The sequence below is a fragment of the Denticeps clupeoides genome, chromosome 9 (genome assembly GCF_900700375.1).
Source record: "Denticeps clupeoides chromosome 9, fDenClu1.1, whole genome shotgun sequence".
In the NCBI taxonomy this organism is placed as follows: Eukaryota; Metazoa; Chordata; class Actinopteri; order Clupeiformes; family Denticipitidae; genus Denticeps; species Denticeps clupeoides.
In genome coordinates, this window is record NC_041715.1 from 6,086,400 (window position 1) to 6,113,275 (window position 26,876).

General features: G+C 44.7%; 1 protein-coding gene across 2 annotated transcripts in view; it reads right to left on the reverse strand.

The window, feature by feature from the left end:
- The window catches only part of asic4a (acid-sensing (proton-gated) ion channel family member 4a), a 73,470-nt gene extending 46,797 nt beyond the window's left edge, over window positions 1-26,673 (reverse strand). The window contains exons 1-2 of one of the 2 annotated variants that reach the window (XM_028991820.1): window positions 26,508-26,673; window positions 25,582-26,419 (exon numbers count right to left, since the gene is read on the reverse strand). In XM_028991820.1, coding sequence (XP_028847653.1) covers window positions 25,582-26,157 — 576 coding nt within the window. In that variant the 5' untranslated portion in view covers window positions 26,158-26,419; window positions 26,508-26,673. Of the gene's footprint in view, window positions 1-25,581 lie in introns of both variants that reach the window. The other variant, XM_028991819.1, reaches the window with a different exon arrangement.
- Window positions 26,674-26,876: the final 203 nt, after the last annotated feature.

Consider the following 26,876-nt stretch of genomic DNA (forward strand, 5'->3'; position numbering starts at 1 on the left):
GTCCGTGATGACCCATGTGACTTCCGGGGGTACGAGGTGGACACGGACGACGACCAGGATGACGCCGTTTGGGCAGTCGGTGCCGGGATGGCTCCGCCCATCGCGCCCATCCAGGATCGTCACGAGGTCCGTGGAAACCCACGTCCCTCCCAGCAGTGTGAGGAAAGCTGGTGGAAGAGGGCGACGGGAGGTCGCCAGCCAGCAACTGCGCTGCCGGGACTGCCTCGCAGGGAAGCCTCCATTCCTGCTCCAGTCGCCGACCCGCCTTCCCTCTGCCCGGACGTTCCCCAGCGAAATGGCAGCGCAGCACCAGCGCCCACACCTGCTGGAGAAGACGTCCACCCCCCTCCACACCACACACCTACCACCATCTCCAGCGACGTGCCCAGCCCCGTGTGGGACAGCCCAATTGTCCCGGGACCCTTCAGTGGGGCAGCAGACACTGATAAGACCACCACCATCCTATCGTGTCTGCTTGGGTCAGCATGGGGCTGGAGCGCAGCCCTCTGGCAGCAGGGAGAGACAGACAGCAGTTTTCGGGACTTCCAGCAGAGACTGAGGGCGGAGTTTGATCGGCCTGAGCCAGGGATCGAACTCTGCCCCTCCACCACATCCAGCGCCAGTCAGGATCCGGGGCAAGAAGACCCAGCACTGGCGGGCGACGAGAAGGTCGCGCCTCCCGAGATCCTGGCTGTGCCCCCTGAGGAGGTTCCGGAGTGCTCAGAGAGGGAACTAGACGACCCTCTCTTCTGTCTGTCTCTGTCTGTGTGTGTGTGCGTGGCATATGTGTCCGTATGTCGCCCCCACTTCCCCTCTTTGTGTCCACCAGATGGTGACCCAGCAGCAGAGCCGAACCCCAGGGAGGGAGTTCCCAACCTGACTGCACCGGTCCAAGGCGAGGTGGACGAGCCCCAAGGTACCCCTAAGTCCAGCCGGGGGGGGTGCTCCCCCAAAGAATTTTTTGGGGGGGTGCAGTTCGGGTTGGGGACTCCTCCTGAGGGGAGGGGAGGTGGGGAAGCGATGGAGCTGGGTCCTCCGGTAGCCAGTGAGGAGGGCGGGCCAGGCATGGGCCTGCGTCTGCCTCCAGAGGGGTGGAGCGCCATAGAGCCCCCGGGTAGGCATGAGGACCCAGCTGGGACAGACAGGAAGAGGGCCTGCTTGTCCCAACGGACGCAGAAGGGGCTAGCCGGATGGTCTGGCAATGCCCCCCCCTTGGCACCAGGGCCGTGCAGCGAGAGGGGCTGCATAGTCCCAGAAGGCACCAGCCTGGGGTGCCTGGAACAGTCGCCGGAGGCTCTGGGACAATCTCCCTGCGCGGTGCAGGGGGTGACACAAGACGTGTCAGAGGGGACATGTGGAGACAGGGCCCACACGTACCCAGATGGATCGGCCCTGATTATTGTGTGCAGGTACGGGAGTCCGGGGCCGCCATGCGGGACCACGCCGGGGAGCCAGGCCGAGGGTCCGGGGCCGCCATGCGGGACCACGCCGGGGAGCCAGGCCGAGGGTCCGGGGCCGCCATGCGGGACCACGCCGGGGAGCCAGGCCGAGGGTCCGGGGCCGCCATGCGGGACCACGCCGGGGAGCCAGGCCGAGGGTCCGGGGCCGCCAAGCGGGACCACGCCGGGGAGCCAGGCCGAGGGTCCGGGGCCGCCAAGCGGGACCACGCCGGGGAGCCAGGCCGAGGGTCCGGGGCCGCCAAGCGGGACCACGCCGGGGAGCCAGCCCGAGGCACCGGGGCCGCCACGCCTGACCACGCCGGGGAGCCAGCCCGAGGCACCGGGGCCGCCACGCCTGACCACGCCGGGGAGCCAGCCCGAGGGACCGGGGCCGCCACGCCTGACCACGCCGGGGAGCCAGCCCGAGGGACCGGGGCCGCCACGCCTGACCACGCCGGGGAGCCAGCCCGAGGGACCGGGTCCTCCAAGGGGAGGATACAGCAGGGCAGGAGCCCTGTGGTTGCCGCCGTCCGCCCCGCCGCCTCCACTGATGGTACTGTTGGGGCTCCGAGGACGTAGCCCTTGGAGGGGGGGCTCTGTCAGGATTGCCTGCAGCTGGGCTCCACACCGGAACCCAATCCTGACGCCCCATAAATGCCGGAAGTTTCCGCCCGTTCGGGGTCGCTGGCATTTTCGTGAACACTCTGCACGAACTTGACCTAGTTTCGTTTCATGTGTTTTGAGTTCTGGCAATCGCCACACGCCTACGGGTTAGTTTGAGTTTTTCCCTTTTATTTCCCGTTTTTGGCCACCGCGCCATTGTTTATTTCTTTATTGTTTGTTATAATAAAACCCCCTTCCCAGTATGTCAGACCTCTGCGCTTCCTTCCCCCGTAAGTCCGTAGTCGTGACACATTCAGAAAGGATAGGTACTATAAACCAGTTTGCTGACCGATCATTTACAGAGTGACCTCAACCCGACCCGAGCCCAACTTAAATCATAAAAATTGAGACCAAACCTGACCTGACCCAATGGGTTGGGATGGGCTTGGGCCAAGATTTACAGCTCTAATACTGAATTAAAGTTTAAAGTTGTCACAGTGTAAATGGTACCATTAAATTCTAACTTGAATGCCTCTCCACAGCCAAGACAATTAACATTAATTTAACATCACAAATAAATAAATACTATAAACAATAGAATACGAACAGTATAGTAAGATAGAAAGAAAACTAGAAATATTTAGAACAAGTGAACAGTGCTTTGCTCAGTGGATCGGGATTCGCTTTTTTAACTTTAGTTTAGTAAGCTTTCTTTTTATGTACAAATTTATAATAGTATTTATAATAGTAGCCATTTTTGATAACAGCATTTTATTTTGTATGTCTTACGGAAGTTACTCACTGCGCATGGGCAGATGAAGAAAAAGATAAGATGGAGCAGCGCTGACAGTACGGACAAGGAATAGTTTTTAAGAATGCAATCAAACAATTTTTTGATCATTTGTACCATCCAGACTGAAGACAAAGTGTTTCATTTTGAATTGTATTTTTTTGTATTTGAGTGAAGATCTTGTTACGGATTACTTTGTGGACAGAGGAGAATATACCACCATAAAACACAACTGGATTGTTACTCTTTTGAATTCATGGCAACAAACAGGTGTCAAAAAAGGTTCTGCACACTTATGAATACTAAGGACAAGAAAGCCAAGGTTTGTTAAGCCATTACAGCTGCAATTATCATATTCCAAGCGACCAGAATGTCCTACCAGTGATGCAAATAATGTGTCAAAAAAGGAGGGGCTTTCTAGGGAGACTAATTTTCCTAAATTTAAGACAGATAAAAAAAAAAATCCAATCAAATTGACCAAGCTAATTAGCAAGCTATGCCACGATTTATCTAAAAGGTTAACAACATTTTCTTTTTAAATTATTTTCTCCACAGCACAGCCCCCAATTTACCAAGGGCTGAGCACAGTAGGCTTCGCTGTAGCACAGCTTCAGAATAAACGAGGAGCGGCACGGTGACTGGTTTGTCTCTTCATGCCCTTTTGAATGGCATATAGCTTCCTGTACTGCCCCGAAGGTGACAGCACTTTTCTTGATTATGTAAGAGTAAGCAATAAAAGCCACACTCTCTGCAACAGGCAGCATGCGGTTGGCCAGTGAAGCCGACCTCAGCATTTGCAGTAACATAAGAGAATACCAGGCGTCCTGCAAAGGCATCATCATGTTTATTCTGATGACTTATAGCTTTTTTTTTTTTAAGATCAGTCCTTTGTGGGGTGAAAAAGGAAAGCCAAACAGTAAGCATGGCCTTTGTGGTTGGCTTTGCACATTATGCTCCTGTGTTCTCCATCAGACTACACTAGAAGTGGTAGGAGTCTGGCCTAGTAGATCTTGTTATTCTTATCCCAGAGGCAAACAGATTATGAGATGGTTCCAAAATGACATAATTAATTTTCATGCAAGTGAATAAAACCCATGCTCTTTGTAGCGCGGGGACGGTAGCGTGGTAATTTAGCCGCAGAACACACGTGGAGAACATGTGAGGTCTTATTGTAAATGTATTGCTTGGGGCTAGTTGATTTATTAAGTCCAAAAATGAATAAAGAAAGCCATTTAATTTAATTAATTGGCTTGTACTTTTATGACCAAGATAAAATGAGGAGACAAGATAAAACACCAGCACCGTCTGTACACTGACTCTGTACAGATGAAAACTCTTTTACTCTGCAAATCCTCCAGGTAAAATGTGTTTACTCACAATACTGAAAAGTATTTCTTGACCTCAGGTGTACTCAGTAGTCGAGTTGTAAAAATTGTATTGTTTATCAGTGTCACGTCCGTGATGCTGACGGGGGAATGAAGCGCAGAGGCGGGACATACTGGGAATAATGATTTATTAAACACAAAGAAAAATGGCACGTTGGGCCGAAAGCAGGGGAAAAAGGGGGAGAACAAAAACTAAACCGCAGGCGTGTGGCGAATGCCAGAACTGAAAACTAAACTCATATGTTGCACGGTCCACATAAAAATGCCGCAACGCCGAATGGCTGCTCAGACGTGCCTTATAACCGCCCTGCTGTCATGCAGATGGGTGCCAGGTGAGTCTCCAGCTGAACCTAACTGTGACAATTAGACATATTTTGTGCTGATGACATTGCACGTTGGCCTCCTTTAGTATAATTATTATTACTACTACTTAATAGGCTTTGCCACACAGGTAAGTTAATGTGGTCTTGTTCTTTTCATATTAAGACACATTCATACAAACCGCACTACTCAAACAAACCACGTAATTTACATCTACCTAGATCTGAATGAATGAATTTTCTTATTAAATACAATGGTGTTGGGGAGACATGGTGTCCCAGACCTGACTCGATTGGAACGGACGGGCAAGTCTTCGTCTTGCAGGAACTGCTGAAAACACTCCAGCCATGTCTAACATTGTCTTGCGAACCAGGGCCAACCGCACCAGCATATGGTCTCACAAGGGGTCTGAGGTACCTAATGGCAGGCTTCCTCTGCCGAGCACATGAAGGACTGTGCGGCCTGCTTTCATCTGTGAAGAGCACAGGTTGCCAGTAGCCAATCTTGGTGTTCTCTGCCAAACGTGCTGCACAGTGTTGGACTGTGAGCACAACCTCCACCTGTGGACGTTAAGCCTTCATACCACCCTCATGCAGTCTGTTTCTGACTGTTTGAGCAGACACATGCACATTTGTGCCCTGGTGGAGGTCATTTTGCAGGGCTCTGGCAGTGCTCTGCTGCTACAGCCTCCTCCACATCTCCTGATGTACTGGCCTGTCTCCACAGCTTGTATTGATGTGCCATCCTGGATTGGCTGCACTACCTGAGCCACTTGTGTCGGTTGTAGACTCCGTCTCATGGTACAACTAGAGTGAAAGCACCAGCAGCATTTAAAAGTGACCAAAACATCAGTCAAGAACCATAGGAACTGAGAAGTGTTCTGTGGTCCCCACCGCCAGAACAACATCTTTATTGGGTTGTCTTGCTTTTTGCCTATAATTTTCACCTCTTGTCTGTTCCATTTGCAGAACAGCATGTGAAATTGATTGTCAATCAGTGTTGCTTCCAAAGTGGACAATTTGATTTCACAGAAGTGTGATTGACTTGGAGTTACATTGTGTTTTTTTAAGTGTCACTTTAATTTTTTGGAGCAGTGCAGTTTTAAAATACACAAATTTTTTTCTCCTGGATGGATTCATTTCCCTATACTGCCTACGGCATGGGCCGGCCCTGCCATCACCTGCTATGCCGCTTACTGAGGTAAATAAAAAATTATGCATTCATTGAAAAAATAGCACAAGGGATGGAACCGAGGGATGTTTGTTTTAGAAGGGGGATGATTTTGACTGTTTTTACCTTAACTCGAGTACTGGGTGTACTTCTCCCAATCCAGAACATGGACAATGAATTATTATAATATTTAAATTGAATGTAATATAAAGAAGCACCACTATATGGAGGTGAAACTTAAGGTCGACTGAATGTAAACCTATAATTGAATTCGATAATGTGCATATTAGGTGAATAGTTGGATCATTTATGTCCATTGTACATAATAATGTTTTTTACCAAATTACCAAAGCAAAACCACCGGCAAAAGACCAATGACAAATGACCACTAGCTAAATTGGTCTTTACTTAATACCTGTAACAGAGGAAATGTACAGAATAATGTCAAATGCAAGAAACATAACAATGCAAAGAGGTGGTTAGTTGCTTGATGATTAAACTTGTGCTTTGCTCCATTCAAAGAGAAACATATCTACGCCTTCTTCATTTGTCAGGATCATCTACATTGTTATCTTCACTAAAAAAGTAACTCTATTCTGAATACATTGGAAAGGATTTGCAACCTTTCACCTCGTGTCATTCCCAAATTGTTAATTTGTATTCCATTTTACATTGCTAATTTAAAATAATGTTATCTTTACTTTCTATGACATGAATTATTCCCCTGCATACTGTTTGAGTTGATACAAAAAAATGAATTAATTATGAATGTGTGTGCATAATGTGCACACATTAAAACTGCTAACTTCTTAATTTGTGCCTGAAGCACCAATAAATCTTAGGGGTGGATAAAAAAAAAAAGTTTAATTTAATTTGCTTTGCCCATGCTGTAAATTAGTCATTCAAGGAATCCCGAACAAAAATTCTGATGTTAGCAGGGATCTATTAATGCTAAATTGGCGTGTAAAATTGCAAAATGTAATGCATTTAGGAGCAGTGAACCAAGACCAACCATTTGTTCAATGTTAATTTGTCAAGATTTTAAGGGGAATATTCTCAGAAAAACAAATAACAAAAATATATGCTTGCAAATCTAATCTTCAGATCATTTGAAGAATAATATGGATACACTGGGGTACCAAAAACAATATAGAATTGGAAAATGTAATTACAAACCAACAGGAGACTGAGGTATTATTATTTGTAATTTTGTATTTTAGCATGAATATAGTTTGCATTTCTGCAAAGGACAGACAGATGTGCCCGACCTGTCCAAACTCTGCTTCCGCCGGCTCCCCATGAACGCTGTGAACAAGCGCTAATTATGTGCAGCAGCCAAAACCAATAACGCTCCGAAGGGCTATCAGTACACTGCGATACCCATAACAACCACTCACACCTTCATTAACCTCCCCCCGACCCCAATTCAGATCCACAATCAGGGGGATTATGGAGATTAAATCCACATTATGGTAATTAGGGTCAGAAACGGACAAACAACCTGATAAATAACAACCTGGAAGCCGGTTCCATCGGTGAGATCTATCAGAGCAGGTGGCGACAGAAGAGGCCTGGCTCTGCTGCGGATCCGGTCCAGGCCTCACGAACGCTCTGGATGTTCAAACAAATGTGTTTGCGTCTATGGGTCTAATGAAATGAACAATTCCCATTAGGACGAAGTCCAGAGTGGCCCTGACAGATAATAATTAGCGGCTCCCCACGTGTTTGTGATATGGGACCACCTGCGTGAGGTATCCATCTGCATTTAACACCAACAGCCTACATCACACCGCATTTCATTATGCAGCCTGCATGTTTGTGCAAATGATGCAAGTAGCGAATGTCATGTCCACTGCGTTGTCTGAATTCAAGTACATAGTTATTTAAGGCCTGTGAAAAGTTAAAAATGCTGAGGCTCGGGTGAAGAACCTGCTTAAAAATCTGTACGTCTGCCAAGCGCTGATTTGACTTTCAAAGAAATTGTGAGGGCCGCACATCAACACATTAACTGCCAAGTAGAATGCATATACACACGAGGCCTTAGATGTAGTGGTTTTGTCCTCGGATGACTCCTGCCCTGCTGCTACTCGCAAACTTCTCGCTACTCAGGGCCTTTTTTCTTCTGGCCAGCGCGCTTGAATGCAGATGTGGGTGAAAGTAATCAGCGGAATTACACACGTCCCAGCTTAGGAAGCCCGTCGTTAACATTGTGCTGACTGAGAATTACTCCAGCTTTATTAACAAGACACTTCAAACAGCAAATTGATCTGCGAGGTTGAAAATATAATCTCGAAATCTAGTACTTTTGACACATCAGAGGAGCTAATTAGTTATTGATCAGGTATCATAATGTTAAAGTTTGCAGTAGGGAAAAAGAAGATGAAAAGTGCTCTTCTAATGGACTTTTCTAAAGGACACTTCCACATTCCATACATGTACAGAGCCAGAACAAAGAAGCCACAGCTACAGTATAGCTGTGATCATGCCAGATCAAGGCTTGTACTGTAAATTGGTATGGGATGTGGGTTCAAATCCCGAACTGCCAAGGTGCCACTGGGGTCCCTTTGATCAAGGTACCGTCCCCACACACTGCTCCCCGGGTGCCTTTCATGGCCGCCCACTGCTCGCTAAGCAGCGATGGTTAGAAGCAGAGGACACATTTTGCTGTGTCATCATGTGCTGTGCTGCAGTGTTTCACAATGACAAAAACACTTTAAATACTACAGTGAACTACAAATGCTTCTGAGCTAAATTGAACTTATGCATGCATGTCTAAACTTCTGAACCCGTAAACATTTGAAGCAATCCTGAAGGAGGTCCGCAGTGAACATTTCCTCGGCCCTGTGGAGGCTTCCGGCGCCCTCCGCAGAGAAGTGAATGACAGTACGGTGACAGGATACAAATGTGAACCTTCATCACACTGGGCATGCACGTAAACACTCGCGGGCCCCGGGCTGCACTTTGAATTGCTAATTTACTCGTGATGAAGATGACGGGGAGGGGGGGGTGGAGGTTCATTTTTGAGGGGGAAACGGTGGTTCAGTCAAGCCATCCCGCTCGCCGGTTAAGTCATCAATTTCTGAGTGTTTTTTGTCCTCTCCCGCTGTTTCCCAGGAAGAATATGCAGCCTGGCACCATCAACAATATTGATAACGCGCCATGCACCCCAAAACTGGGCTGTTATAGGGAAAGCTATCAGTTTGAGGTGGTGGAACGACTGCAGAGACACTTTGATTGACTTTCCACAGGAGAGCTGCTGCAATACTCTGGTCTAGAGTGATAATCAAAGTCTTGGCGGCCTTCCGAAACTCCTGAAAGTATAGCAGTCCACAAAAAAATAAAAAATAAAAAGAAAGAACAATAACTCTGGGTACTGACCCCTGCATCAACCCAGTTATTCAGTTTAATGTGAATATGTAAGCACTCATGTTGAATAGAAATATAAATGTCAAAAGGTAGATGGTGCTGTAATAATCTACCCATTATATTTGGTTGGAGTGAACAGTGACAGTGTTTCATTCAACATCACAATATTTCTTTCATGTTTATTCATGATTTTTTCATATTTATTTATTTATTTATTTATTTATTCATTTATTTATTTATTTATTTATTTATTTATTCTCATTCACTTAAGTTTAGTCTGTATGTGAAAATGATGTCTCATTCTCCCAGCAAGATGTGTCCTGCATTAGTTAATATTAAATAGCATGTTTACCAATCACAGACTCATAAATATCTCAGGGTTCTTTAGCATTTTGACATAATAATTTCAAAATTTTTTCATGAGCTGAACTCAAAAATCTGAAACATTTTCTATATACACAAAAGACCCATTGGCGGACCGGGATTCGAACCCGGCAACCTTCTGATTATGGGGCCGCTGCCTAGGCCACCACTGCCCCTGCTAAATTGAGATAGCCCACACCGGGATTTGAACTCAGGTCGCATGCTCCTTACCCTGAGGACATAAGCCGTACGGCACGCTGCTAGCATGGTTTTTAATATCCTGTAACATTTCCTGCTAAGATCAGGCCTTTTAAACCCCTTTTTTAAAAATCAGCCTTTTTAATTACTTTTAATACTTTCTAAAAGTCTGAGGATGCAAACATGAAGAGCGTGACGAGAGCAGAGGCAGGGTGGAACACAAACACTGCTAATACGCTGCTAATGAGTCTCCAAGTGAAAAATAAAGAAGGAAACATTATTTATTTCAGGAAGTCTGATTACCTGCAGCTTTTTTTCTAATTATGTGATGCCATCTTCTTAATTTAACTCCTAATCCAAATATCAAGTCCCTGAATGTCTACTGTAGTGGTCCCCAGTGAGTCTGGCAGTGGTTAATCTGAAGGTTGCCGGTTCGAATCCCGAACTGCCAACCTGAGGTGCCAACCTGTCATGAAGTGAAAGTGAAGTGAAAGTGATTAGTTGTCACATGTGACACACCACAGCACAGCACCCAGTGTGCATAGTGAAATGTGGTCTCTGCATTTATCCCTGAGGGAGCAGTGTGTGGGGACGGTGCTTTGCTCAGTGGCACCTTGACGGACCGGGATTCGAACCAGCAACCTTCTGATTACGCTTCCTTAACCGCTAGTCCACCACTGCCCCCCACTGCCATGCCTGCTCTCTAAGGGTGATGGTTAAATGCAGAGGACACATTTTGTTGTCACCATCTGCTGTGCTGCAGTGTTTCACAATGACAATCACTTCACTTTTCACTTCACCCTGGCTATGTTTCAATATCACCAATCACCAACAAGACATTTTCTAAAAAAAAAAAAACATAAAATAAAATGCAGAATCTTTATGTAACACACTACGTTTTTGAAACTTGCAGTTTTCTGAGTACAGTGGTGCCTGACTGGATAAATCTTTCTGGGGAAAACACTCCCCTGGATCATATAGATCTCATTACCATTGGGGATTATGGGTTGTGCCAGGGAATGTGAGGGTAAAACGAATTCCGGCACCTCGGGATGAAGCATAATGCAACATTAAAGAGTTTCCAACAGGCTTTAAAGCGTTTTAAGCAACTCCAGGCGTGGTGGGGAAGGGGGAGTCACAGCAAATGCAAAATAATCAATCTCCAGCCCACTTTCTGAACTTGATGACTTTCCACGCAAAGCTGATAAACTGCATTAGATTTAACTTTAGTACACCGAGGCCTGACACAGCCAGCCTCTACAGTTTACTGCTGAGCGCTACCTCTGTGGTGACATGGGAAACATTGCATTTGACTCAATGTCACCAGAATGACTTCACTCCATCCTGCAACATGTACTACAGCTTCAAAGCACCTTGACACAGGTTCCCTGGGCTTCTGTAGCTCTTGTGCATGCACCATTATTCCATTTCTGAAAACCCTTTATGAAGTACGATTTTTTTCATGTCCATCTTAAAACTGTGTGTGTACAAGTGTGGCATCCTTCCTTGCTGGTGTAGGGGTTAAAGCATTAATAACAGGGTCAAACTAAGAAACAACTTACACTTATTAATGGTATTAACCTGTATAACATTTCTGACAATAATTTACCCTACACTTTTTTTGACTTTGACAATTGTTTGATTTCAGTATCTAACAGTTTAACAGTTTATTTTTAATTACTAATCATTATCACTTCTAGAGGTGCCTGTGAGGTCACTGAGTCACATGATAGCCCATATCACCTGGCTGTAGACAGAGCAGACTACAGTTTTCTTGGTCAGAGGAAGTACGATGTATAGCCTACAGTCCATCCTTGCGTATAAAGTCTTCCAGTGTCTCTAGTTGTGTTTCCGGGTTTTTGATCTCTTGCCTATAATCGTGGTACCCCCTTTTTACCTTGAGGCTGCAGATGTGCTTGATACAGATTTTGTCTGTGTTTTTGACCCTGAACTTTGCCTCTGGCGGATTAAACACTTTTGCTGCACCTGATATCACCACAGATAGGAAGGAAAGCTGACATTTTCAAACCTCAATTTCACCCAACAGCAAAAAAAACCAAAACTGTGTTCATAGTTAAAACATGAATAGAATATATTACAATATTATGTGGAATTACTTTTTTTCTGCGTTCAATGTGCAATGTTTACAGTGACAGTGATTCTTCCATAATTTAAAGTTTCATGATGTTCAGTAACACACTCAAAAGTCTGGTTTGCTAGATGACGTCATGTGCTAATTTGCATACCAACCATGTCATCAAGCAGCATTCACATACCAAGTACAGATATTGCTTCATATATGTAAAAGTAGAACAAGGTATGAAAAATGTCGCTAGATTTGTTGCTAAGCTCTTTTTGGAAAGAATATATGCTAAGCGAGTCTCAAAAGTTCTTAGATCGAACAAAAACAACACTAAGTGGGCAGCAGTACCCATATGTGCCAATACGTACCTTGAACCATGGTCGTTAATATTTCTTTGAATATATTCATCAACATTTTTTGGTCAATTTTTGTCTGATCGTATGTGTCATTTTATAGCAGTCAAGAAATGGGGAGAAACAATTAGGCCTACTTTAATTTTGAAATCCACTGAATAAATAAAAAAAAGAAAGGGTGCCTTTCAAATTTCAAATTTATAATTAAATAGCTATACAAAATCAGATGACAGGAATAAAGCAACGAGGGACCGTGATGCGTCCCAACAAATGTAAAATGGCAACAGGCGGCAGGGTGAATTCGCACCATGCACCGCCCCGGCACAAGTCAACCGGGACTCTGCTTAACATTCAAATCATGAGGCTTCTGGCTAGTTTTAAAAAAGAAATGTCAGGTCATTATAGATTACAATTTTTTCGCCAGAATGAAATGAATACATGAAATCCTTATTACCCTCAAGACGCTGGGAAAAAGAAGGACCAACACCGTCAGAATAATTTCGACTCCTTTCTTTCCCGATGTTCCCAGCAGATCACACAGTACTTTTTTTTTTTTGCTTTCCTTTTTACAAATTCTGGGCCCTGTCATGTCAGGGTCAGTCTCTAATCACGTAAGGGCTTGATCAAAGCGCCAGGAGTAAAGGAGAAGAACACAGGGCCTAATTTCTCACAGCGTACGGATTAATGCGCCCTCCATCACCCCAATCACCCACACTTCCCCCTCGCTCAAAGTGTTCTGCTGACTTTGAGGAAGACAGACATCTCCCCAACCTGTTGTAATCTTTAAGATTAAATATATAGGAGGGTGGGAGACAGAGCTAAATATAGTCTCACAAGACAAATGACGGGCCAGATAAAAGACGAGGTGTGAAAAATCCTGGAAGAAAACGTACGAATCAAAAAGCACCTCAAGTCATGAGCACAAAGCGGCAGCTTAACAAATTCACTTTTGAAAATCCCTTCATCGATATTTTACTCTGCGGTTTGGAGACTTTCATCTCGCTCCCGAACGGAAGCGTGAACGTGTGATACTTTCCCGCCCGTGTAGAGGACCTGTGACTGCTGCCCACCTGCAGTTTTACCCAGATAAAAAAAAAAAATCCCACTTTGATGTTTTCTCCTCATAGTGTTTCATGTATGTACATAAGTGTATATCAGTAAACACATTTTATCGCGTATTATGTTGTTTTTACACAAATGCCACAATGATTTAAACTCTCTGCATGCCTGGAAAATTGCACCACTCGGGCTGTGTTCGAGCGCCTCGGCAGCCAAGTGTTAATTAAAATGTGCATGATCTGAACCAGCCCTAAAACTCCTTCACTGTCTTTTTCTATCTTTATGTGGGGATTGTCTCCGGTTAAAATGAATGTTTTTGAATGTGTTGAATTAAAAAATAATAATTATAAATGTATCACAAATGTATCACATTTATAAATAAATCACAATGATTAATGCCATAATTTGTTTATGGTTTAAGAAGTAAACCCCCAAAAATCCTAATGTATGACCACTAGCATTTTGCCCAGTTGTTCTTGCTGGGATAGACTCCAATGACCTTGAAGAAAAAACAAATGAATGGATCAATCAATAAATCAATCGATAAGCCAACAGTCCATCTGAGAAGTGCAATAATTGAAATGGTCTGTTTCCAGTCTGACAAATATTTAGCCTGATTGGCTGCTTCAGGCTTAAATGTCGTAAAACATCCATCAAAGATCTTCAGAGCGAAAAAAAAGGATGTTATGTAATTTGGACAGAAGAAAGCTTTTTTCCAACTCTGATTTGGGTGTGTTATTCTGGAGTCATTATTCAATGCTTGAATGTGTAAAATGCTACCGGGAGGGCCGTTAAATTGTAGTGGAGCGGTGGGACGTGGTCCGGTAGCACAGGCCATCTCTGAACAACCATTAGCGCCATACTCACCTCTTACACAATCCCCACTGGCATCTACCTATCAAATAAGCACGCACATGGGCCCTGGGCCGGGGGAAGCAAGGGGAACTGCAACACTCAATTTCCAGCTACATCATAGATAAAGCACGGCAAGTGGGAATGCCTCAAAGTCAACGTATGGAAATCAGGGAGGAATCTGCGGTGGACAGCGAGGCGGCGAGGGCCATGGGCGCTCTGTCAGCGCTATCAGAGCATGTGAGAAGTTCACGATTTGTTCTGCAAAGGATGCATGCGCGCCCTGTGTGTGCCAGCTCCATTAGTTTGCTGCTCCATTGAGCGTGCATACTTATCTGCGAGGAAGGAAATAAAGGGTAATTGCATGTTGGTGCCACAGATAATGCAGACCAGAGAGCTGTTGGGGGTCTTTTTTTATTTTAGTTGCTTGCCAGTTTAACTCAGATTCAGAATGTTTCCCATATGGCTGAGTTACGTTCCCTATTCTTCAGTTCACTGACAATCTTAACCCTTTTGTTTTACATGTTCTTCTATTCTATGTTGTATATGTCTGAATTTTGCTCTATACTTAACTCATGACATTCAATTTAACATTTTAAATGTTTTAATTTTACATTTTACTGAAATCTAGAGCTATATTATTTATACTTGTTTGTTTTTTTTTTCGTCATTTATGCATCAGATATCTGACATGGTGGATCCATATATTAATTCTGACTATGCAGTTGTAATATTGCTGTTTTAAAAGGAACGGTTTTGTGAAAAAAAAAACATTACTTTGGAATACATATACATTTAACATAATTATATATAATTACTCCTAATAATGAATAATATGTGATTTATGGTAAGAGCAGGGGTCTACACCTTTTGGGACACATGCATAACAATAACTAATTGATGACTACTCAATAATTTTATTTTGAAACCATGTATAGTCAATTTTGTTAATAAAAGTAATCCAGACATATTTTTAATAGACACATTTCTCTATGCCAACAACAACTATAATAATGTTGAAGCAAAAAAAAAATAATAATAACAATGGGTATTGGTATCAATTATATATCAGGATGGCATTGGAAAGGAGTGCAGATCGACCCATCCCAGATTTTTTGGAAAACTAGACTCACCTGACTCAAAATCGTAAACTTGGCCAGGGTCAGTCATGCTTGGGTCAGGTCCTACACCTCTAGCGCCCTTTAGATAATGCTTCATATCTTTCTTCACCATGAATATAGATAGATTCCAGATGCATGAACCGTGCACATCAAGCAAGTCAGACATGAGACGGAACAGAAAAATCCCTAAAACAAAACCTTCTGATTGAAATCTTTCCACATGACCTCGACAGTCCTAAAGCCAGGTTACCCATTAGAAAGCCACAGTCTGTCTTGTATGTTTAATTCATCAGGAATTTCTCACCTCGCAGCCGCTTAGATATTCAGCACAGGTGAGGCCTGTGTGGACCCTCGTTCGCTTGCTTTCACGCCTTTTCTTTGAAATCCCCGGCACTCGATGTGTAATGAGATTCTAATCCTTGGCTACTTATTCCACTGTTTGGGTTCGAAGCTCGTTTATTCATGCGATGGCCGTACACGTGTTGTGCCTGCTGGGATCCGGTCTGGCACCAACCGCGCCGGCATCTGAAAGAGGAACGGCTAAAGGTGACCCCTTCTGTGTCTTATTAGAGCTGCGTGCTGTTATGCCAACTTGTTCTGAGTTTCACTCCATTGCGCTCATTAGTTTCCTTTCACTTTCAAAAGCCACGCCTTAGAGAAGTCAGAAGTATTTTTAATCTACTAAGAATCTGCAACTCACACGGCTTCCGTTACAAAACAATATGCAGGCAGCGGACGTAGGAGTTATGCACCTAACAAAAATGGCAATTGCATAGAGCAGGTATACATCAAGCACCATGTGACACTGCTCGAATCCGAGACAATGGCGGCCCGTGTGGCAGCCTGTTTCTGGAATGTTCTACCCACAGGCTGGGGCTCTGAAGCTGATAAATGTTGGGTCTGGTTCCAAGAGCGGCTGAATCTGTACCAGGCTGGACAGCTGGACTCTTCACACCGAGCGCTTCTCCTAAAACCAGGCCTGCGCCAATGGAAATGGAGATAGCACACTTCCCCCTTTATTCTTCAGGAGATCAGTAAGAATGTTCCCGGCAATAACAAAGATTAACGGCTTGTCTCGATGTGTTCTGCGCTCGGGAAAAAGGAACAACCCCCAAATAGCTCCTTTTTTCGAGTTTACAAAATGATTACGCTTTGAAGGTCAATGATGGGAAAAAGGAAGATTGAGCAAAAGTAAAAAGACGTAAGATGGTGATTTGTGCATAAAGGCCTGTGACATTTATCTCCTCCCTGGACTTTCAGAAACTGAGCCGAAGCGTGTGATTAGGAATCCTTTATACCTTCTGCAAGAATGTCAAGGACACACGTAAACAGGACCTGGAATGCCATAACTCATTAATGGCTATATTTATTCAAAATTATGCCCTTATCAGGCTGCAGGTAATGAAACGAAGACGAATGCAAATCTGGGGAGAGTGAAGAAGAAGAAGAAGAAAAAAAAAGGATCTATAATTTCTCCGGCTTCCGTGCCCGGCCGAAGATGACGAAGAGGAAAAAGCTATTTGCCGCAATGCGAGATATAAACACCTTAAATTTGTGTTTAGATTACGGCATCACAAATAGATTGCCGCCAAATCCGGAATTTGCTTTGAAGCACCTGCCGCACAGAGAGCAGATCATCATTACAGGAGCACTGAATTTGATCCGAGGGAAATGAACCTCTGTCTGTGGCCAACTGGAGTGAAAATCAAGGTAATCCCACGGAGAAACTAATCGCACGCGTCCCAGTACAGATGTGTTTTTAATAGCCACGCTACCCAACCAATGGCTTTTTAATATGCAAATAGGACAAAGGTAAATAAATGTGGGATCTAATAATCATCTGCCCCGACACATTTGCACTATTTTGCACCGTACACCGGCAGCACTCGTAAATAAAGGTGCTTGTGTGCCTGGTGGATGGACGACGGTGGCAAGTGGACACCATTAACGTCCGGGTGAGGTTCCCTCTCGGGAATGAAGTGTTAATCGGAGCCATCGGGTCCTCTTCCGGCTGAATCAATGTCAGCACAAATTTCAGATTGCTTTCCTGACGCGTGCCAGGTTATCTGTGATTCAACTTTAATAGGTTATTGAGCGGCAGGAGCATTTAGGGAGCAGGGCTGTATTTCAAGTTATTGACAATCAAATACACACAACTTTCTCATTAGCATACATTAGTACAAACAGAATGAATCTTTAGCCAACTGTCGAAAGTGAGGATGGTGTGATAATAAAGTTATATGTCTATCTATCTATAGACAATCTACACATTCCTGTTAAAATGCCAGGTTTTTGTTACGTCAAAAATGAGGCCACAATAAATCATTTCAAAGGGTTCCCCAAATTCAATGTGATGTCTAACCTGTACAATTCAATTAAAGAAACTAATCTAGTACAATGAGCTAGTTGACTAAGCTGCACACCCTTAAACTAATACTTAATATTAACCTTTTGATTAATTGCAGCATTCAGTCTTTAGTAAGAGTCTATCAGCATGGAACATCTTGGAATGGCAATGTTTGTCTATGTTTTCCTTGTCAAAGCTTTTGAAATCTGTTAGCCCACAGCCCACAGATTCTCTATAGGAATTAGGTCTAGGCTCTGGCTGTGCAATTGCAAAACTTACATTTTCTTCTCATTAATCTATTTATTTGTTGATGTGAATGAATGTTTGGGAAATTCCTCTTAATTTTCAGCTATCTAGCAGATGCAAAAGTATTTAGGAATTTTATAACTGTTCATAATAGGTGACTTCAGCTTGCTCCGTCACCAAGGCATAAAATTCAGATGGAGGGGAGGAAGACTGTTTGACCATGTTTACAGCTTGTCCTAACTGAGAAAAGGAAACTAGCTTAATTCATTTTTCCAAAGATTACAGTTAACAAAGGTGAGAGTGTTGTTGTTAAATGCTCATTTAATAACTGATTATCATTATGTTACCAGTAGTCTAATATGGACTTCACATTTTGGACTTCACATATTAGACAGTACGGCCTAGCAGTTAAGGAAGCTGAACCGCAATCAGAAGGTTGCCTGTTCGAATCCCAATCCACCAAGGTGCCACTGAGCAAAGCACCGTCCCCACACACTGCTCCCCGGGCGCCTGTCATGGCTCACTCAGGGTGATGGGTTAAATGCAGAGGACAAATTTCACTGTGTGCACCGTGTGCTGTGCTGCTGTGTATCACACGTGACAATCACTTCACTTTACACAGACCGTCTTGTATATTTGCTTATAGTGTAACCTCTAGCATCTTTACTCATAAAAAAGAAAACTCCAATTGATAATCATTGCGGAGTTGTATGATATTGAGGTTGTGGACCCACTTATATGCTTCCAAACTTTCATAGGCTTTCATCTGCAGCCTTTTCAATAGCCTCGATTGTCTGCAAATCTGTCTCACTCAGATATGGGTCACGTCCAATATATATTTTAAATTAATTGACTGTATTGCTGTCTAGACATTGGATCCACATAATATGAACTCTGTGCAATGCTTTACTTCCTGCCCTCCATTTGAAATCATGCCACCATCGCACATCAGCATAATCACGTGACTGAAACCTAGCTATTCCCTCCACCTTAACTAAAGCCACGCGTCCAGTTGGTGATAATGCCACCATGTTTCAATGTGGGTATGGTGTTGTAATGGTGATGCAATGTGTTGTTTTTGCATCAAATGCGTATTTTGAAATTGTGGCCAAATGAGCTTATCTTTCGAGGGTGACTGAGTGTGTGTTCATTATGTGCGAACCAGTGTATTAATGTATCCTCATTGTGTAGTCCTTGTCAGGTCACTGTATTTTACTTTGCCCTGTGTGTAGATGTCCATGTTTCGAGTTGTAAGTAAAATTCCGTTTGAGCATTTTTTTTCCACGCTGCCATGTCCGTGACAATAACACAGAGATTGCAGGAGATTGTTGTCCCATATGTATTACACAACCAGTACTGTCCACAAATTCCTGCAGTTCCTTCAGTGCTGCTGTAGTTCTCTTGGCAGCACTCTGCTGATTTTTTATTTATTTATTTATTTATTTATTTATTTATTTTAGTATTATTATTTTCCCTGACTGACAAAAAAGATGAACCACTGTAGCAAATGTAGTCAATCCTAGACCAGATAAACATTATTTGGGGATAAGCTTTTCAATTGATAGCAGGTATGAACCCAAGAAGACCAAAGGCTGTAATTAGACTAAATGGTTTTTCAACGTACTATTCAGTTTAAGGGTGTGCACATCTTTAACAGATACCAGATATGTTGTTGTTTTTTTCAGCTGTACATGTTGAGGTTAACAATTAAAAACTACATAAAAAAGATTATTTAAATTTCCTAATAACACTCGGATATGTAACATTACATTAGATGCTCCATTGATTGAGACAATACAGCATCACGCTTGAGACCTTTTTTAGGATGACAGCATAGTGTCATGGAGAGCCCCAGCTGCTGCTGGATGCCCATGTCTGCAAAGGGTCTGGCATGCCCTCAGAGCCAACCATTGGCAGCAGCATAAATATCACCTCCTAATCTCCACAGACACCCAAATACTGAATCCAGTCTCATTCACATCTTAGTAGGAAGATGTGAAAGGCAATATTAACCATTGTACCTATTTCAAGAGAGAGAATCTGATATATTCCAAAACCTGAGCTGAGCATACAGGGTTATATTTCAATTCACACTGTTCAATTTCTTTTTATTGACAAGCAGCAATAGTTACAAGAGAAGTTATTCAGTTTACTTCAGCTCTATTAGCACTGTATAATTCCCAGAACCCTTCCCTCATCTATTCCTTGTCCAATGGTATGTTCCAGTGTTCACTGGAAATTCGTAATTTTGAAGTTTTAGAACCTTGTTAGTACCATGCTGCTACAGTGTTTGACATTAACAATAACTAACAATGTATAACATTAAATTTTTTTTACACTACATGTCTAGTGTTCACTGGGTCATTGTTTGTCTGTCTGTGCATCTAGTCCTGTATGATGTACCAGCCACATCTATCGCCACTGTTATATATAAAACATATATAGCTTAATATAAAAGTGAATATGACTTCATTCCCAGCTCTGACAAAAGAAAGTTGGCCTTAGGCTGGTTCCTATCTGTAAAAAACAGGATTATCAATTAACACTAGCATTTTACTGAATGCCATTGTAACTCACTGAAATATTATGATGTTAACAGTATAATGGTTTCAATGACATTTTAATTTAAGTAATTTTTGTCATTAGTAGTCAGTCTATTAAAAACAAAAAGGGAAATTTCAACTTTTGAGATAAAGATATGCAGCATCCTATTCATTCTAAGGTTTGTTTTAGTAATTCTGCTCCGTTTAGCAGCTTCATGAATCTGGAATGTGTTTATTCAGATTCTTCATAAGCAAAATGCACTTGGAGAGCAAAATGAGCTCCGGCAAATCAGATGGCGGTGTGATGAATTGGATGACATTTTCCAGTGTCTGAAGGTCGAGTGGTTTGTCAACATCCCCAAAACCTTGAGAATGATTTTTTTTTTGTTGTCAGATACTTTAATGTTGTCTCAATAACAATGGTGGGATATACAGATTCAAATTGTGTGCATTACTTGTGCTTTTAAAAGTCCAATATATGTGAAAATGGTACATAACCTGTCACATATATGATGTTCAACTGCCATCCTCATCACCAGCAGAAGATTGATTTTTTTTTTTTTTGCTGGACTGGTCCACCCGCCTTATTGACAATGTCAGTTGTGCCCATTCAACGCTACTAACAAAAAACAAATATGCAAACACAATGGGGAAATTTGGTTTATTGATGTCATTTGAATCAATGGTCATCAAAGCCATTAGTGGGGCACTAATGTTGAACTGACAACCCATTCAATGATACAGTGTTAATAACATAAACCTCTTTCCTTATAATAACAATATCCACTTCTTAATTAATCAAAGACATAATAACGTTGTATTGTATTTTAACTTTGCTTTGCTTTAACTCAAGAACAATAATTATATTAAAAATATAATGCATTACTGTTACCATTGCAATACTACTATGGTTAGCAGTTCATTACGATTTTTACAGTTAAAGCTCTACACAGACGCAAAAAATCTTCCCACAACAGAAGAACTGCAAGACACCTCACCTGAATCCTGAAGACCATACAAATCATGTCAGGCTCACCACATCACAGCAAAGAGGGGAAGAGAGAGACTGCCAGAGTGATTTTGTGTAGGAGTGGAGGTTCTGCTCTATAATGCATGCAAGGGAAGGACGGGCCCAAAACAAGCACCAGCAAGAGGTAAAGCCAACAGTGTGACACTCGACATAATAACAAACAAGAGCCAATTGTCCAGCCAAGCAGATAGGGACACCTCATGCTCAGACAGCATAGAGGCAGGATGTGCACCGTGACATTTGCAAATTCTTATATTTTTCTTGGATTTCTAGACTGGGTCAACACTGACATTTCAATGCATGCAAAAAACAGGCTATAATGTATACGCAATCATTTCAGATAATTTGTTTTTCATTTTACATTTAATATCAAAAGCATATATCTGATGTAGGATTACTTTTGATCTAAAGTACCACACATTTTTTTGCCTACACTTTTTAAAAAAATAACAATTTAAATAGTAGCGGATCTTTTTTTTTATTTCATGAATGCCACCTGAAAAAAAAAAAAACTTTTCCATTACAGTTGCCACCCTATTTCTAAGCTTGGCAATATTAGGTATATATAACGTTGATGCTCTAGCTGTAAACGTTGCCCGTCTCACTAGATTTGAATTCTAATTACTTCCCCTTTCCCCTATAAATAAAGGAAAATGTTTTTGCCCAGTGGCGTGGTAAGTTTCACCAGCATAGATCATGTTCTAAAGATTCAACCCTCAAGCTGTGTTGATATTTATTGAATCCATGAAAAAAAAAAAAGATGAATATTATCTCTGGTGGTTGCTTGCCCTTAAATAAATAGCACTGGGTTTAGTGCTCAGCCTATTTCTCATGGATTTCCCATCCGTAGATGTTCCATTTCAGACCTGACTACAGGCATTCCGGTGATTTTTCCATCCGTGTGAATTTTTATACCGAGCACTTAGGACTGTCACCAGAAAGGCTACATACAGCGAGAGTATTATGGTCCAGTAGAGAGAGTAATGCTATATGTTTATGCCAATTTTAGTCCACGTAGGGACAACTACGATGTGCGATGTCAAGAAGAAAAAACGTGTTGAATCGCTTGAAAATTGCTTTATTTAACCTTACAGGTCCGGCTCTTGAAAACATAAGTGGAAAAAAAAAAAAACCCCACAGTAAAACGTATCTCCGGTGTCAGTGTTTCGTCTGTCTCTCGCACCGCTGACTAACACAGCCCGCTCCGGCCAGAACTCGGGCGTGGGATAATTAGTCACACTAGGCTTTAGGGCTCCGAGGCAATCTGACCGAGGGACGTATTGATCCTCGGAGGGCCGGGCAGAAGAGTTCGGTGTTATTATCCATCTTGTGTGACCGTTTCACCTGCACTGACGTGAAACACGCGCCCGGGCGCCGAAGACCGCGCTAATGCATGTGCAAACACGGACCGCGGGGAATGCCTGTGCGACTCCCGGGATGTGGGTTTTTCGGTGAGGTTGAGAGTCAGGAATGTTGCTTGTATGGAAATTTATGGAAATAGGTTTGTTTCTTTTTTTTCTAACAGGGAACAGACAGGGACCTGGGGACACACATGCGGCTGGTGGGAAAATATATTTCGGGTACAAGCACCGTACACAGTGGGGCGAAGGTGACTGTGCAACGGGGAACCGAGCGGCTGAGGGCTGCCGCGACAGTGGAGGAGGGAAATGTAAATGCGGCAGGACCAATAAGCTGTGGAGACCCACAGTGGTGGAACCATGTGGCTAATTGACAGGCTGTTGGGGACTGAGCTCCGGAAAGGCGGTCACTTTCACGCTCCCGTCCCCTCCTTCCCTCCGATTTAGCCCGTGCGGCCTAACCACCCCGGCAGGGAGACGGGGCTGCGTGGGGAAGGTGGGGCGAGGGTATGAGAAGAGCCAGACGACAAATCCGCAGGGGTTGGACGTGACCTGATGTCACTCACCAGCACTTCTCAGAGAGACAAAGACGTCCCGTCCCAGGAGGACCGAGCCAGCCGTACACAGAGCACCTGTTACCGCCAAACTTTTCACACTCCACCGAAAGCCACCGTCAGAAACCCCGTCTGCCTATTCTGATCTGGCCAGCTTGAGAAACTGACAAAGCGAAGGTTCCGTTAGGAACGACCGCGAACAGACAGACAGGCGCCGCCCGAGGCGGGGCGCATCTAAACGGTCCCGACCGCGCTTTATTGTTTGCATTCGGATATATAATGAAAAATACGCACTGCCGGCGGGAGAAATTCCCCCACCTCTGGACCAGCTCCTGAAACATTCAATTATCCATTAACACACCGCCGCACGGCCACCGCGCCGTCTGACGGCCCACGATGCCTTGAGAATTAACCCGGCTTTTATAGATCGTTTCGGAAGGGCTCCCGGCCCGGTTAGGCGGCCCCATGAATATATGCAGAGAGGATCTGTCCTTGCTGAGAGCACAATCTGATAATGCATTCGCAAACAGAGCCGAGCGTCTGGGCAAACAAACCCCCCGGAAAATGGGGGGGCTTGAGGAGCACGGGTCTCAGAAATGCCATAAACGCACCACCCGCTAGGCGGGTCATTCTTCTTCGTACACCATACGACATTTTTTTTAAAAAAAGAAGTTCTGATCATGCCCTCTGGCATGAGAGACGTGAAATTAAGTCACATCAGAAAGGCCAAATGTAGTCCGAGGTCCGAGGTGACATCACTTGTTCTGACAGTCTGCAAATGTTCGTAACAATGAGAATATTGAGAATACAAATGTTTTATGTAAATAGAAAGACGTACGTATCTGTACCAGTTGTGTTTATGTAATGCAAATATTTTTTTTTGGACTTCCAAGTCCAATAATTTGTCACTTTGCATTAAAGTGAACGCCATTGATATATTAATCGGTGTATTGTATTGTTTTGTATTGTATTGTAATGTGGTGTTGTGTAGTGCGGCGCTTGTGGTAACTTGTGATTGCGCTAATAAGCACGGACGTGCAAGAACTGCTTAAGCGCCTTAGTCATTTATTGTTCGCAGCCTCATGAGCCGAATATATTATGTGGGAGACATAATTAATGGTCACCGAGGAGCAGAAATATTGCCAACAAAAATTCAAACAAGCAAATGAACAAACGGGAAGGGGTGTCGAAACGTGCACACTCAAAATGAGTCCGGGAGCCCAGGTATGACAAAATCACAATCGCAGTGGAGTCATTATCTGAGCAAAGCATCTGGAATGTAGCGTATGACACATTGACACACACACACACACACACACATGAAAAAATGACAGAATATAAAGAACCTGCACGGCAGGGATCATCAATCGCGTTCCAGCACATCGGAACCTCCCGTCGCGGCAGGTCTGATGGGAACGTGGCGTTAAGCTTCACCAGGGAAGTTAAGTAAGTGCCGGGCCTGTGGAAGTTGGGGACGCCCCGGCCCTGTCTCCACACTTCCCGTCCCGTCCCGCTTTCTTCCCCTCTCTCTTTTTTATATGTTCTTTCGGCCCCAGCCGTGCTGCCCGGGGGAGGTGGAGGGGAATGGCTCGTCATCCGTGCAGACGGCAAGATGTCTGTAACAAATCGAACTGACAGCCGCGCGGATTCGGATCATAGGAGCGACTGGGGGGGAAAACGGCGGCTCGGGAGCCTTTCCGGCGGACCCTAATCCATTCGGAAGAGGGATCACTTCTCATTCGCGGGATGAAATGAGCGCCGCCTCGGCACTGACGGGCGACACACGGTCCGAAAACGTCAAGACCTCATTAAGGTATCGGACGAGAGCGGGCTGTCACGGTGTCAGGGGGAATTTTCCTCCGTTGACAGAAACTTTGCACTTTATTTTATTCCCCCGCATGACTTTCGGGGCTTTGAGAGGGATGAAGACTACGGGGCCGAGTTGAAGGCTGCCTGGTGTAATCTCCGTGATGAGAGGGAAGGTGAGAGTATCACGTCCTATTAGAGGGTGACACGGGTGCTCCGTCATCGCTAAATCAATCGCGGCCTCCCACCTCTGGGCGAGCAGGGGGGCGCGGCTCCAGCACCCCGCCTTTAACACGCGGTACGCGGCGTTTATCGGGGCGCACTTGCAGAGATTTGGGTGCTGGAGGAGACGTGAGCCCGCAGGCAGATCACACACACACACACACACACACACACACACACACACACAGTCTAAACTCAGAGAAAGTGCCACAGTCATGTTCGATTACCCAGAAGCCACCAGCCTTTCTTTTCTGCTCTTTGTATGTATTTCGAAAATCTACGGTTCATGCGCTTGACTGTGCACAATTATTCACACTTAATTGGGAGGGCGGGAGGGAGGGAGGGAGGGGTCCCCGAGAACTTTGGACTCACCACGGTGAAGTCTCTGGCCGAGCAGTTCTGCCCACTGAAGTTGCAACTTTTCAACATCTCCTCCAGCTGGTGGCCCGTCCGGTTGAAGATGTCCTGCATGTCGGGGGCGGGATACTCCAAATCGGTGGGCTTGTGGCCGTCCTTGTTCTTGGGGGGCAGGCCGGTCAGGTTGGCCAGGTGGTAGATGTCGGCGTCGGTGAGCGCGGAGAAGCGGAAGCGGTTGATGTTGCAGATGGTCACGGCGGGGAAGACCATCTCCGGCGTGGCCTCCTCGTTCAGCGCCGTGACGTGCGGGTGCTCCAGGTAGGAGATGGCACACTTGGCAGCCTGGTAGAGGAAGAGCGCCAGCGACACCAGGAAGGCCAGAGCCCAGATGCTCTGCCGCACGCCCAGGCGGCCCGACACGAAGATGTGGTTAATTCCATGGAGCGAGCAGGAGTTGGCGAAGCCGGCCAGATCTTTGGCCGGAGGCGTGCAGCTCTCCTCGATCAGGCTCTCCCTGTCCCCATCCGGCTTGCCTTTCTGCTTCTCGTCCTCCTCGGCGAATTTGATCTTGCAAACAAATTCGATCGGCATGTGGGCAGCCAGGTCTGCGTTTGGGATGGTTTGATAACGGCTGTCAGCCCCTTCTCCCCGCTTCCACTTTGTCTTCCTTCTCTCTCTCTCTCTCTCTCTCTCTCTCCTCCTGACCGGCTGTCTCTCAAAAAAAAACTCCGAAAAGAGAGAGAGAGAGAGAGAGAGAGAGAGAGAGTTACTGTTGCAGGTCCCTGCCGCTCCACCAGACCTTGTCTCGGTACTTGATCGGTTCGCGGAGTCCTGCTTATCGGCACTAATACAGCTGTCAAAAAAATTCATATATATATATATATATTAAAAAAAGAAAACCACACACACACACACACACACTCGCACGCAGACTCACACACCAGCGGCAGGAGCGACGGGAGGAGCGGCGGTGGCGGCGGCGGCGGCGGCGGCGGCTTCAGAGCCACGGACGGAAACGCAGCGGTTTTGAACCGAGGCTAAGAGAGGAAGAGGAGGAGGAGGAGGGGGGCGCTGCTTAATAATTCATGAGGGAGACCGACGTTGTGATTATTTCCTCCCGACTGGCGAAACACACACACACACACACACACACACATACACACCTTCCATCGCGACCCTCGCAGCGGCTCTCTCTCTCTCTCTCTCTCTCTCTCTCTCTGCGTGTGTGTGTGTGTGTGTGTGTGTGTGTGGGTGTAAATTTACTTGTTTGAGACTTTCCTCGCCCCCCCCCCACCCCGCCGTAATAAAGC